Genomic DNA, 13,940 nt, shown 5'->3' with positions numbered 1-13,940 from the left:
CCTCCTATTTTAATCATTTTAATATTTTAGATGTATTACTGTTTTAAAATAAAATGTTCAATTTTATAAAATCTCAAATTTTTAGATTTTGTAGCTTGTGCTGACACCTGCTGGAAAGCGCAATAAATTTTGTTAATGTATCGAAATGTGAAAAATATCGATTCTTTGAAGTATATCGAAGACGCCTCAACTTTCTTGTTTTCCCGCGTAAACTGTTACGAATGTGTACCGGTTGCATTCAGTCGTGTTTGTGTATACAAATTTTATAATCGTCAAGATATTTGTAAAAATATTTATAAATAATATTGTGTTAAAACAGTAAGATTATTCGGAAAAGATGGATATTGATCGAGATCAAAGATTAGAAGAGATACAAAGAGAGTATATGGATTTTTTAGATGATATGGTAAGTTTGTAAAATTTTATAATTCTTAACCCTATATTATTCATCCTTTTTCTTACATATTCCTTAGGAAGATCAAGGCATTTATACTACTCTCGTTAAAAATATGATTGAAGAAAACAATCGCAGACTATATGTAAATGTTAACGATTTACGAAGAAAGAATCCTATTCGTGCATCGAGGTATGCATAAATCTACTTTGTTCATTCTTGATCTTGTTTCTCAAGTATGATTAATTATATTAATTTTACAATATTTTATTCCACATTGGTTCCAATTTTTTTTATAGTCTATTAAGTAATTCTTTTGAAGAGCATCAAGCTTTCCAAAATGCATTAAAGCAATTTGTTGCAAGCATTGACACAGAGTATGCAAAACAAAATATAGATTTTTTTATAGCATTTGAAGGAAGTTTTGGAAATAAACATGTTACACCAAGAACCCTTACATCACGCTTTTTAGGTAACTTGGTGTGCGTAGAAGGTATTGTTACAAAATGTAAGTTATACAATTTTATATCATATTATATATATAAATTTTATGCATAAATATTATTACATTTTGATTCTGTAAAATATGTGTTTTAAACTTTGTTAGGTTCTTTGGTACGTCCAAAGGTTGTGAGAAGTGTTCATTATTGCAGTGTAACACATACAGTAATTGAACGAACATATACTGATTTCACTTCATTTGAAGCATTTCCACAGTCTGCTGTGTACCCAACTACAGTAATTATTTATAATACCATCATTCAAAAGTAAAATAAGTATTTCATGTTATATTTTTAATTTCGCAAATATAGGATGAAGATGGTAATCCATTAGAAACAGAATTTGGCCTTTCTACATACAAAGATCATCAAACATTAACAATTCAAGAAATGCCAGAAAAAGCACCAACTGGTCAGCTACCAAGAAGTATAGATGTTGTATGCGATAATGATTTAGTAGATGTTTGTAAACCTGGAGACAGAGTTCAGATTGTTGGAAGCTTCAGATGTCTACCTGGTAAACAAGGAGGATATACAACAGGAACTTTCAGGTATGCCAACTAACAAATATAAGTTTTGAAAATAACATTTAAATCTCTTTTAAATATAAAAACTATCTTCTACAGATCGATCTTAATTGCTAACAATATCATGCAATTAAGCAAAGAAGCTAATTTAACTATTTCTCATGATGATGTTGCTAAATGTAAAAAACTTGCAAAAAACAATCCTTGTAAAAATATCTTTGAACTGCTTGCTAGATCACTAGCACCTTCCATTCATGGTCATGATTACGTGAAGAAAGCAATTTTATGTTTATTACTTGGTGGTGTTGAGAAATTATTACCTAATGGTACAAGATTAAGAGGGTAAGGAACATTAAGCTATATGCATAGCAAGTAAATTTTCTAAATTAAATTTAAATAAGATTTAATATTTAATTCCTTTATTAGAGATATTAATGTTTTGCTCATTGGTGATCCATCTGTTGCAAAGTCGCAACTTTTGCGCTACGTTTTGTGTACAGCTCCAAGAGCAATACCAACTACTGGCAGAGGATCATCTGGTGTGGGTTTAACAGCCGCAGTTACTATAGATAATGAGACAGGAGAACGTCGGCTTGAAGCTGGGGCTATGGTATTAGCGGATCGCGGAATTATTTGTATAGATGAATTTGATAAAATGTCAGATATTGACAGAACAGCTATTCATGAAGTGATGGAACAAGGAAAAGTAACAATTGCTAAAGCTGGAATACATGTTAGCTTAAATGCAAGATGTTCAGTACTGGCAGCTGCAAATCCAGTTTATGGAAGAGTAAATCGCGTTATATTCATTAATATAAATTAATATGTATTTGTTTATACATGTATCTTTTTCAGTACGATCAATATAAGACACCAATGGAAAATATCGGACTCCAGGATTCATTGCTTTCACGTTTCGATTTATTATTTGTTATGCTAGACATTGTGGATTCTGAACAAGATCAAATAATCAGTGATCATGTTGTTAGGATGCATAGGTATAGAAGTACAAAAGAAAAAGATGGAGAGGCACTACCTCTAGGCAGTAAAGTAGATATATTAAGTACAAAAAATCCAGATCAAATCCTTCCTGATGAAAATGACACTCAAATTTATCAAAAATATGACCCCTTATTGCATGGATTATTGCAATCTAAAAGGTACTTAAACTGTTATACATTCATACATTTATATTTGTAGTACTTTATAGAATGATAATGTTCTTTTAGCGATCAATTATTAACTATAAGTTTTATGAGGAAATATATTCACATAGCTCGTTGTATGAAACCAAAGCTTACAGAGGAAGCTAGTGAAGTAATTGCTTCCGAATATTCGAAATTACGATCTGAAGAATCAATAAGTTCTGATGTAGCAAGGGTACATTGTTTTATTCATTTGTAGTTTATTTCATTTATTTCCTTATTAATTTTGTATTACTTCTTACTAGACTCAACCAGTAACAGCTCGTACTTTAGAAACATTGATTCGATTGTCTACTGCACATGCAAAGGCTCGTTTATCAAAAAACGTTACCGCAGATGATGCGCATGCAGCAATAGAATTAGTAGAATTCGCCTATTTCAAACGAGTTCTGGAAAAAGAAAAGAAGAAACGAAGGCGACATGATAGCGAAGAAAGTGCAGGTGGAGACGAGGAGAACGAAAACAAGAAGAAACGTACAAAGAAGACTAACGCGGGAGAACAAGATCCATATGATTTTGAAAGCGATGATGACAGCCACATTGATGAAGCTGCAAGAAGAATTACTAGGTCGCAAATGAAATCGACTGATTCAAGTCAGCCATCAGCACCAGATTCTGATCAAACTGTAGAACCAGAAGCTACTGCAGCTATCACTGAAGAAAGGTGTGTGTTTAATTGTTTTCAAACTGCTATTTATATCAATGAAATTTGAATGTTATATATGTTCTGTGATTTCAGATTGAAGGTTTTCAGAGCACTTCTTCATAAGTTGTTTCAACAACAAAGGGCGCAATCACTTTCATTATCAACAGTACGCGAATATATCAATACTCAACAAAGTCAAGAATTTACATCGAGCGAAATTACCGCTGCAATTAATAAAATGTCTGATGCGAATCAAATTATGGCCGCAGATGATAATATCTTCCTTATGTAAAATGTATTTGGTACTGTAAGTTATCCTGTATTTTTTACATTAAGGATAATTGTAAATTTGTTATGAACGTATTTATCGTTAAAAAACATTTAAGTGCATATCTATATTCCGGTTAAATTATATTTTTACTATTTAAAATTTATATTATATGTATAAGTACTTGATACATTTTATATTTTCATAATTGACAATTCATAAAAATGGCTGGTCTATCTCTTTTTTTTTGTAAAATAAAGAGAGAGTTTAATATAATTGGAAATATTTATATCTATTAACATTTATTATCTCTCCATATTACAGTACAGCACATTGGCACGTAAACTAGCAACAGTGATCAACATTCATTACAATATCGTAAACAATATTGTTTATATTTCTAAGTCTTTGTTTTGTATATATATATATTTATATAAAATCAACCCATATCACATAGATATAAATAGTTGTGCTGTCTCATTTAAATATATATATATATATATGTATCTAATATTTAGGCATTTTTTACATAACTTGTTCTATCCGCGTTTTTATACCGTTAAAAAAGTTCTTAAATTTGTAACGTCATAAATTTTCACTGTATACTAGCTGTCATAAATTTTTGTAATTATCTTGAACATATGGTATTTCTAGAACTGCCTGATCAAGTTTTAAAAAACCTTGCTGTATAATATTTAATTTTACATAATCATATTGTTTGAAATTATGTATGTTGATTTGTATTTACAGGTCTAATATCATTTGATTTGAATATACATCAATGATAATATTGTAACATAATATATTGCCTTTTTTTTCATACGCACAATTTGTATAATTAAATTATGATCTTTGAGTGTACCAAATTGTTCAGATTTTACTATATAGATATATATATAATCACAACAAAAAAATACTACAACATTTATAATCAGCTATTTTCTTATTGTTATAATACAGGCCTTCAGGACGTAATGTTTCTATTGGAAATGAACAAATTTCGTTCGATCGTCTTTTGTTCACATTCGATATATTAAATTTTCAACAACTAAATTGTTTATTTTTTTAAAAAATCGTCACTTAAATTCATTGTACTCATATTATTCTCGATAACGTTAATTTCATTACTCTTAATTAGCACTTCCATGGCTTAACTTTTTGCTGTATAAAACCTACTGTATCTAATCCTATAATTCTGTACAAATTACACATTTCAACACCAATAACTGACACAGAATATATATAACACAATAACAAATTATATTCAATATATCTTAAAATATGTTATTACAATCTACAAAACATTAATCTATATAGAACCTGAGTATTTGCAATAGCAAACTGAGACATGAGGGAAAGAATAAACTTCTGTTTCAAAAAAAATAATATCAAATAACATGATAAATAATTTAGAAATAAGAATTGTATTATACAATTCCCTCGTGCAGTAATAAAATAATACTTCGATACAGCATTGCAAAATTTTCTATATAAAAATAACGATTAAAAATGGATATAAATCATTTTTCTGCATATATCTCTACATTTTTCACTTTATAAACAACGACGTAAAAAATAAGATTCGAAAAATATGCAAAAGAAATAATTCTACTTCGATATTTTTCCGATAGGATTACAGAAATTGTACCTTGTCTTCTCTGTGCTCAAAAATGCTTCTCTTATGCCTTACCTTTAACGCTGGTGTTTCAGGCACATACTTATATTTTTCTTCTTATTTACCAATGTTTTATTCGTGTAGACAGTTAAGAACGAAGCACATGTAATCAACAGCGAAATACAAATTGTATTTGCATTATTTTTAATTTAATTCACATTTTCACCAAGGATGCTAAAAAGCATGTGCTCCATTTTTATACTGTACTGCGCTATAATTTATATCCGCGGCTATTTGTTTAAAAGCGTTTACTTAAACCTCGTCTTCGCTGGACTCACTGCTGTATGCCAACTGTTCCTTCCACCATTCTCGAACCTCTAGCATGACGCTGGAAGGTTTTGGTACAGTTGCTTTTGCGTTGACTACTTCCCGCTGCTGTCGGCTTTGCTCGGTGCTCTCTGTGAGATGTGGCAAATTATTTTTCGGCGCCGCTTCAAATGGAAAGCTCACGTTGGAGAAAAACACGATAAAAAGGATATAGTTACAAAGTATAAAAATATACATACGTGGTGGTCTATTATTCTTCTTCTTAGGTGCCGCACTCTTGTCTTTTTCAGACCTAATGGAAGCAGGATCTGATAGTGTTGGGATTAAATATTTTCTTCCTGATCCACTACCTATACTATCAGATCTTGGAAGCACTACTGGTTTCTTTGCTTTGCAGTGCCTGATTGCATCAATCTCCTGCTTGGTAATAAATATTATTAAAAATTATATATGTATTTTTCACTATCAATTGATTAAAAATAAAATTTACCTTTGTTTCAGTTTCTTCTTCTTTGGCTACTTCCTTCCCTTTTTCTTCTACATGCTCTTGTTGTTGTACTTGTTCAGTGTTGGCACGAAGACCGGCTACGAGACTATTCTGTTGCTTCTATAATTGTAAATTATAAATTAAATCCAATTTTCTGTAAATTGTTGTTTATAAACTTACCCCACTAGCACGTATTTTTTTCAGGCAACCTTCTAGCCAATTTCTGATTGTTTGCTTAGCAACCTCTTCTTCAATAATGTATTCAAACTCCTCTCTTGCCAATAATTCTTCAAGCTGAAGAGCTTTTCGAATATCAACCGAACGATAGGATAACATGCTGCAAAGAATATGTCGTCGGAAAATATTTCTCACAATAATGATAGTTACTTATACAAGGACTTACTTGATAACGTCATGAAAGGTAACATCTTCACCATTGTTCAACTTTTCTAATTCGTAGCACATATGTTTGAAGAGAAGCCGATCCTTCTGTGGGTCAGTTTCCAATCTACCTTTCAATAATCTTAAAATAAACTTCACCTAAAACAAACTAATATATCATTACTTCTAGCCAATTTATAATAGCATGTTAAGCCCGTAAAGACTTTTCTTTTAGGCGTACCCGTTTCACAGGTATAAAACCTTTCTGATGATTATCAACAACGTTCCAAGTGTTCTGGAAGTTTCTAATATCAGCATACGATAACAAAGCGTCTTCTTCATTGGAGTAAAATAGAGAAAAGTTCTCCATAATAATAGCTATTATGAAAGATTATAAATTTATGGTACCATCCTTAAAGAATCATTCCAAAACAACCAGTGTATCTATTCAATGAGATCGATTAGTACTTACCCACCAGAAGATTTAAAACAATGTAAGTGATAATGACGTAGAAAGTACAAAAATATATTAAGGAAGCATGAAAGTTGCCGCAATCGGTTTCCCAATAATTAGCAGCTGGAGTGCAATATGGTGGTTGTATCATGCAATCGTGCATTATTTTATTCCAATCTTCCCCTGTGACAATACGGAAGAGCATCGCGACGCCTGTTACAGGTGACTCAAAATTGGCACGCCTAAATGATAATCGTCTCTCTTAAGATTGTATTAGAAATAAAGCGCCTGCACCATTTAATTATTTTCTAATCTTAACACTACTCCTTCATTTTATTGCACTGAAATACGTAACATTACCTTCCTATACCTTCACCATACTTTACAGTTCCAAAGATGATCGTGCCAGCTAGCGCATAAAAGAAAACAAGAAGAAACATGCCAAATATAATGAAGAAACTTTTGCAAACGGATACTCCGACCGTTAACATCAGCATTTTGAGAGTTGTATGTTTGCCAGTGATTGTGAAAAATCTAAGGATCACGACCATGAAGCCGATTACATATGACAAATCATTCTGCAAGAAAGGTATTCCCGTCATTACGGTCATTATGTTATTTTTAAACAAACGAACGATCACGAACGATAATAATATTACCGACCTACCTTCATTGTACAATGAATGACGATCCAAATAACACCGACGACTGTCACGAGCAAATCATATCTGTTTCTTCTGGACTGCCAATAGCCACGTGGTGTAAAAGCAATATTTTTCATAATTACTTCCACGAGGAAGATGAGTGTCAGAATCGTGGACACCGTAGCGAGTGCTTCCGTGTGTTCTTCCTCGATTCTCCACTTAAGGGGGGAAAAAATAAAAAAAGGTTCATTAACGCAAAAAAAAAAGATATTGTGTCGATTTACTTTTACCACGGTCTAATGGTAGCCGGCAAGGAACAAATGATTCAAGGTAACAGTCATTGAATCCTGTCCTTTTGCGAGTATGTTCTTTTGTATGCGAAAAGTTTGCTAATTAATTTTATAAAACGATGTTATGGTGTTGTGGTGTTTTTGTGTGTTGTTCTTATAGAAAATGAATGAAATATTATTCAACTCACAGAGACACACAGAAGAGCACTGTTTATGAGCACCATGACCGCAATAAATCTTTTAAAATAGATATTTTGCGTGATGTCATAGATAAATGCCCTGAATTTTTTTCCATCTGGTCTGGGTGGTAAATGTAACGGTTGTGCGATTTTCAGTCGCTTTTTCAAATCACACCTATTCGAATCATAATAAATATTCGTTTACAATTTGAACGTTTCATTTGAGAAATCCATTATGTTCAATTAAAACTTTACCATCGTCTTTGATCGACCGTGAGTAATGCGGTTCCTTTATTTTCAGAATAATTAGCGATAACAACACCGACGAACAGCGTTAAACCAATCATGCAACCCAGGAAAATATAGATATGAATATAAATAGCATGGACCTAAAAAGTCATTGCATAATATCATCGCAGAAGTACTCGAAGGTAATGTTAATGACTTACGGGACCAAGAGCTTGTATAAGAACATCTCTAACGTCGAGCCATCCTTTAAAAGAGAGTACTTCAAAAAGTGCCATCAGCGCGTCACCAATATTATCAAAATTAAATCTTCTAGGATTAGCCCTAAAAGATTTTAACATCTACTTAGAAACTCTTTCCTTTGTAGAATCATTTAAATTTGGCATTTTCTTTTTAATAAGCCTACCAAACGCGTGGCACTAGTATCGATGGATAGCTCTCATTTTCGCTAGGATTTAATTTCATTTTCGTCACAAAAACTCTCCTCATGAATACTCCAACGCAATCTTCTCGTTTTAAAATAGTGGGATCGTTGCAACGAGCTAATCTACCCCCGTAGAGCTGTACACCATAACTCGCGAATATAAACATCAGTAAAATCAATAGAGTAGAGACCTAAAAAGCTTCTTATTCATTTTTTGTCTGAACTCAGTGCCAAACGGCTTTTATGTATTCAAAAAACATTTGCATGTTTGAACTTTTAATTAGAATTATTTACCAATAAGATCTCTTTGAACCCTCTACATAATTCATAAACAACTTTTCTCATGTGCGGTACAAGAGTGAAGATTCTTAGTGGTCTAACGCAACGTAAGATCATAAGAAGTTGCGCACCGGAATTCGGAGGCACGCTCTTCGGCATCCAACAGAGAAACACGAGGCTGACCTAAACGACCACTGGATTAGCGTTGAATTTATCAGATATCGAATAGCAAGAGTGATTTTTTATCAACGTACGACATAAATAAAAATATCCAACACGGAGGCGACGTCTTTGATATAGGCCTTCGGCGTAAAAAATAGCCCGTCTGCCAGAATTTTCAGAGCTAATTCGATACTCATAAAGATCACGAAACCGTACTCCGCAATTTGCAATGCCGGAACTTCCATTACGCGGTATCGTGGTGTTTCGAACATCATAGAGATACAAGACATAGTGGTAGCAAAAATCATTACCCAATCAAGGTATGTGACCAAGCCAAGAAAATTGCTACAAAGCGTACAAATATATGTGACTATAATTAATATTCCTTGTCTTGAACTTCAAGCAATAGTTTAATGCATTTTAAAATATCAATGCTTATACTGAAAGCACTTACTGCAGGCTTTTATATTGAACTTTCCTCTCTTTTCCAGTTAATGGATCTTTTACGTTTGTATCGTATCTCGCGTAAACAAGCGACTGGCAAATTTTACGAAATTTACTTTCACGCGGTACTGCGAACAATGGTGTGTCAAAAAATGGGTGATTTTCGCGTAAATCTTCTTCACGCTGATTTCTACATAAGTGCAATGTGGTAAGCAGTTCAATTAGAAATAGAAAGAGTGTAAGTGTTCGAACCAGTGAGGAGAAACTATTGCATCTTACCTTCGCATCTCGGCCTGCTGTCGTTTAGCTTGCAACAATTTAATGTCCAAATCATGCGGTCTACTCCGAGAAGAGCTAACTCTGTTTATACCTCCGATATCACCGTTTTCCATTAAATGTTCGTACGTCTGTTTCAACTTGATTGATCCACTACGGACGCTTCTTCTAATTGATCTATTATAATGATCATTTACAAAATTATTATTATCTATAAATACTCTTTAAGTAATACATTATTATGTAATTATTTGTAGAACTTAAGATCTTACTTTTTCTGGTCAAAACGAAGTTGCTTGGCACTACTGACAGTACCCTGTGGCTTTAAAAGACCTTTTCCTGGCACTGGTATCATAGCCGAATCACCTAGTAATAATCTTTGATTATTTGAATCACTGAAAAACAGTACACATATTGTATGTTTAGCATAAGACTTATAAATAATGTTCAAACATTTTATGATATAATAACTCACTTTATAATATAGATAACAGCTGCTTTTTTAAGATTTGTAGCAACGTTTCTTACTTTCGGTGGATTATTTAAAATTTTTACTGGACGTTGTTTCCTATATATCATTTTTGAATCAAAAGTTTCGTTTATTTTCTTGACACCTTCGTTTTCTTCAGTTTCCATTTCAAATACGAACTGTCTCATGAAACTTTCACGAACCTAAATTAAAAATATAAAAATGTAAATGTATATGTGTTTTACCCATTTTTTTGTAATAAAAATACACAGTAGGATAATAAGTAATACTTACTTTTGGAAGATTGAAATCTGATGGCACTTTGTGTAAACATGTCATTTGAGGACTATCAGGAAACTTCTCAAAGATTCGCAACCTAAATGGTAGAGTTTCCTTTATCTCTGCACTTTGTTCGCGGAATTTTAATTGCTTCAGTTTCTTGATATCTTCGTCCAGTTCAAGATTATCCAAAATTACAGCGACGAACAAACTTAACACAATCTATAAAAAAGATATAATATTATTAATTACATCACGATTAAGAAGAAAATAACTCTAAATCTATTTCTATTTTTTTTACCAGCGTGACGAAAAGATGGTATAATATGAAATACATAGCAGCAAGAGGAGCCATTGTTTCATGTGTTCTTAACATTGTTTCGTCCATAACGTCTACCCAAGCTTCTTGTGTCAAGATTTGGAACATGGACATAAATGCCTAAAAAACCTTCCATCAGTATAATTTGATTACAGTATAAATCTGATCACATCTTTTACCTCTGGAAATGTTTCAAACTTCGTGAAATCAAGAAAGCAAAAAAGCTGCATAGAAATACTGGACGATATGACTAGCAGGCACATGGTAAATATAATGAGGCTGCCTAGCTTTTTCCCCGGACCAAATATTTTATATACAAAATCCTCGAGCATAGGTGATGCCTTGATGAGTCTGACTACTCTAAGAACCTAATTACAAAAAAATGCCATATCAATTTATCATTGTATACTTTGATTTTGTCTTTTTTTTTTAACTATATAACTGTATCTGTTTTAGGGCTGAACAAAAGTGAATATAGAAACCTGAAAATACGTGAATCCAGAAAGATAGAAGAACGGAATGATGTGTAGGGTTGTACCAATTGCCAGCAGCAGCTCGAATTTGTGAATCGAATGCTTGTAATAACTGCGAAAGCCGAGACACCAGATTTTGAATAACGTCTCGAGGTCCAAAAATACGGTGAACGCGATTTCAGCGTAGTAATAGTTGTCATAGTACATATGCCTTGGTTTCTCATCATGCTTGAAGCTCATCGTCGCAGTGGCGATTCCATTTGCCAAAATCACGAACATTACCACCATACGAAATTGTGGAGATCTAAGAATCGCGTGACATATGGGAGAAGCCAATCCTCCGTGTTTGTTCTCATCTAGAGTTACCAATTTCCAACCATTATCGTCACCAGTTAATATCTAAAAAAAAAAAGAGACATTATATGTAGAGTCCAATTAATTATTTTACAAACTACAAAGTTTATTACTAACTTGTGACGCTGTATTGTTACTGATGTGCCCCCTAACACCCCACATTTGTTGAAATTGTACTCGTATTTCATTAAAAGTTTCCGTAATGACGGCTATGAATACGTTTTTCACGAGCCATGCTAAGAAAAATATCATCGTACTAAAGTAAAGAACCGCACGCCAAGCGGGTAAACTATCTATAGCACGGTACATGATAAAAACCCATCCCTCTTGCGATGCAGTTTGATAGACAGTAAAAATACTAGTAGCTGAAAAACCAAAGTTATTTCTGTAAAGTACATTACTTAATAAATAAGGTTGTAAGAAATGTATTATACTGTAAGATTTGTCATTACCAAATTCATCGAATCCATTGAAACCCATGATGTACTTCGACAATTGGAGTTTCATACAAGTCATTCCTTCTGGACATTGGTATCCTGATTCAGGATCAGTAGAACAAAAAGTATCAGGAATGGCTAAACTATTTATAGTTATATACTTCGGATCTGTAGTATTAAGAACACAATGGTTTTTCAATTCACCGAAGAATTGAACGCCTAAAAGACCATAAAGAGACATGAAGAAAAGGAAGAAAAGAGTCACATTATATATCTGTTGACTCGAACGCCTGAAATCACAAGTAGCGCAATAAGTATAAAACGCTCAATGAATTTTTTGTCTCCAAAATACTTACTTAAAAATTTGATTAATTCTAGCTTTCGGCATGGAGAACTTAAGGAAGACTCGTAAGAAGCGTATCATAATCAAAGGTCGTGGTGCCCGCAATATCGAAATGGGAGTGAGCCGTATATCGAAACCTAGCATCTCAAACATTTGTAAAATTACAGATAACCAGAGAAAGATGACCATACTTCCATCGAATTGGCACCAATGATCTTTTAAATAAGATTTATCCCTCTGTAACTAAATGATTGTCAGTTTTTTGTAAATTGTTAGGTAGATTTACAATATTATACGAATTACCTTCAGTATGCCCCTTATGTGCATCTTAGCAATCATTTCAGCAGTAAATAAAAACGTAATAACTAAATCGCAAATAAAGGTAACATATTGAAGAGGTGGAACTTTTTCAAAAGTCTTAGGAGTATTTAAGCAAACAGAAGCTAAAGATACTAGAGCACAAGACCTCATCAATCTTCTCACCCATAGCTACAACAACCAAGTAATTAGTTAGTAATTAATATTAATAAATGTACACGCAGTTTACAAGAAGAAACGACAAATATTTGACTTATTCAAGAATGAATATACGTGTTTCTGATGTACCTTATTCACCCATTCTATATCAGCGCTCTCATTGAGGGACTCCTCTGGGCCATAATCGGCCAAGACGGGTTCCCCTTTGAGGCTCTGCTTGCGCCCCAGCATCATAATAGGAATTATGTTCGCAATGGTGAGGCCTATAATTGAAAAGTATTACGAATAACACAATATTACGGAATAAACATGAACATCAATAACAATAAATAATAATAAAAAACAATTCTTTCGATATTATTATAAAAACAATTATATTATTATAAATCAACAGCAATATGATGGTTAAATAATTACATGTTGAAAATTAAAATATAATATATGATACTGATATACGAAGAAGACAATAGTTAAAATTACTATAACATAATTAAACGTGTACATAATGTATAATTTTAATTAAGATTACTATAATTATCGCATCCAATAAAAATGATGTAATTAATTGGTCCTACCTTTTTTTTAACAATTTGGACGACAACGAAAATTGCCTTTACGGCAATTCATATAGACTACATTTCAGTATAAAACAACGATAAAGCTTTAACGTGTAATAAACATCTTATTAGTAACAACAAGCTGGCGGCATGGCGGTGATCATTTTTTGGTTCAGTTCTGGGCTTTCCAGTGATAGTGAAAGCTCGATGTGAGCATGAGCAGTAATATTATCATTGCAAACAAATCAATATTTCAAATCGTGAACGAAGGCGCGTGAATCGACGATGTTGTAAGTAACAAAGACTTTTATTTTGATAATCATTATTCATTAATGAAATATTTAAAAGAATAATGTCGATTTATTTAAAAAATGTAGTCTTCTCTCATAATTAAAAAGGAAATGTTTTACTTTCATTATTAATTTTATTTTCAAAAAATCGTATATTAAAATGTGCTTAATATATATTTTAAAGAACACTTTCA

General features: G+C 32.5%; 2 protein-coding genes across 9 annotated transcripts; one reads left to right on the top strand and one right to left on the bottom strand.

Moving 5' to 3' along the window:
• Nucleotides 1–86: 86 nt before the first annotated feature.
• On the top strand, nucleotides 87–3,635 carry LOC100743805 (DNA replication licensing factor Mcm3). Its single transcript, XM_003493672.4, has 11 exons — nucleotides 87–406; nucleotides 474–586; nucleotides 694–902; nucleotides 1,002–1,132; nucleotides 1,207–1,445; nucleotides 1,521–1,763; nucleotides 1,848–2,211; nucleotides 2,277–2,581; nucleotides 2,651–2,801; nucleotides 2,872–3,290; nucleotides 3,366–3,635. The coding sequence occupies exons 1-11, from the start codon at nucleotides 338–340 to the stop codon at nucleotides 3,562–3,564; spliced, it is 2,442 nt and encodes an 813-aa protein (XP_003493720.1). The 5' UTR covers nucleotides 87–337; the 3' UTR covers nucleotides 3,565–3,635.
• A 1,538-nt stretch (nucleotides 3,636–5,173) lies between these two features.
• On the bottom strand, nucleotides 5,174–13,668 carry LOC100746430 (sodium leak channel non-selective protein). Of its 8 annotated transcripts, none has more exons than XM_012392110.3 (29): nucleotides 13,475–13,667; nucleotides 13,029–13,162; nucleotides 12,726–12,911; nucleotides 12,436–12,665; nucleotides 12,095–12,369; nucleotides 11,760–12,007; nucleotides 11,298–11,687; nucleotides 10,995–11,183; nucleotides 10,798–10,935; nucleotides 10,512–10,718; nucleotides 10,224–10,420; nucleotides 10,021–10,143; nucleotides 9,752–9,925; nucleotides 9,483–9,662; nucleotides 9,121–9,373; nucleotides 8,882–9,049; nucleotides 8,570–8,778; nucleotides 8,367–8,487; nucleotides 8,173–8,306; nucleotides 7,927–8,092; nucleotides 7,472–7,666; nucleotides 7,165–7,382; nucleotides 6,823–7,046; nucleotides 6,592–6,728; nucleotides 6,373–6,509; nucleotides 6,150–6,306; nucleotides 5,973–6,089; nucleotides 5,722–5,902; nucleotides 5,174–5,613 (listed from the first exon to the last, which is right to left on the bottom strand). In XM_012392110.3, the coding sequence occupies exons 2-29, from the start codon at nucleotides 13,131–13,133 to the stop codon at nucleotides 5,468–5,470; spliced, it is 5,205 nt and encodes a 1,734-aa protein (XP_012247533.1). In that variant the 5' UTR covers nucleotides 13,134–13,162; nucleotides 13,475–13,667; the 3' UTR covers nucleotides 5,174–5,467. The 8 variants fall into 8 exon arrangements, 7 of the variants coding, with proteins under 7 accessions (XP_012247533.1, XP_012247529.1, XP_012247531.1 ...); XM_012392106.3 differs by having other exon boundaries at nucleotides 5,174–5,646; nucleotides 5,722–5,899; XM_012392108.3 differs by having other exon boundaries at nucleotides 5,174–5,646; nucleotides 12,436–12,659.
• Between the last annotated feature and the right edge of the window lie 272 nt (nucleotides 13,669–13,940).

The sequence above is a fragment of the Bombus impatiens genome, unplaced genomic scaffold (genome assembly GCF_000188095.3).
Source record: "Bombus impatiens unplaced genomic scaffold, BIMP_2.2 scf_1275, whole genome shotgun sequence".
NCBI classification, from domain to species: domain Eukaryota; kingdom Metazoa; phylum Arthropoda; class Insecta; order Hymenoptera; family Apidae; genus Bombus; species Bombus impatiens.
Note: the sequence above shows the minus strand (reverse complement) of the source record. Positions and strands in the feature narration are given on the sequence as shown.

What these genes read in the sequence shown, in the direction of transcription:
- LOC100743805 (XM_003493672.4), top strand. Translation starts at nt 338, where the DNA reads ATGGATATTGATCGAGATCAAAGATTAGAAGAGATACAAAGAGAGTAT. An exon ending in CTGCTGTGTACCCAACTACA is followed by an intron (nt 1,133 to 1,206) that starts GTAATTATTTAT and finishes TCGCAAATATAG; the next exon opens with GATGAAGATGGTAATCCATT. An exon ending in CAAATCCAGTTTATGGAAGA is followed by an intron (nt 2,212 to 2,276) that starts GTAAATCGCGTT and finishes TATCTTTTTCAG; the next exon opens with TACGATCAATATAAGACACC.
- LOC100746430 (XM_012392104.3), bottom strand. Translation starts at nt 13,133, where the DNA reads ATGATGCTGGGGCGCAAGCAGAGCCTCAAAGGGGAACCCGTCTTGGCC. An exon ending in TTATACAAGCTCTTGGTCCC is followed by an intron (nt 8,307 to 8,366) that starts GTAAGTCATTAA and finishes ATGACTTTTTAG; the next exon opens with GTCCATGCTATTTATATTCA. An exon ending in TCATTCATTGTACAATGAAG is followed by an intron (nt 7,383 to 7,471) that starts GTAGGTCGGTAA and finishes CCTTTCTTGCAG; the next exon opens with AATGATTTGTCATATGTAAT.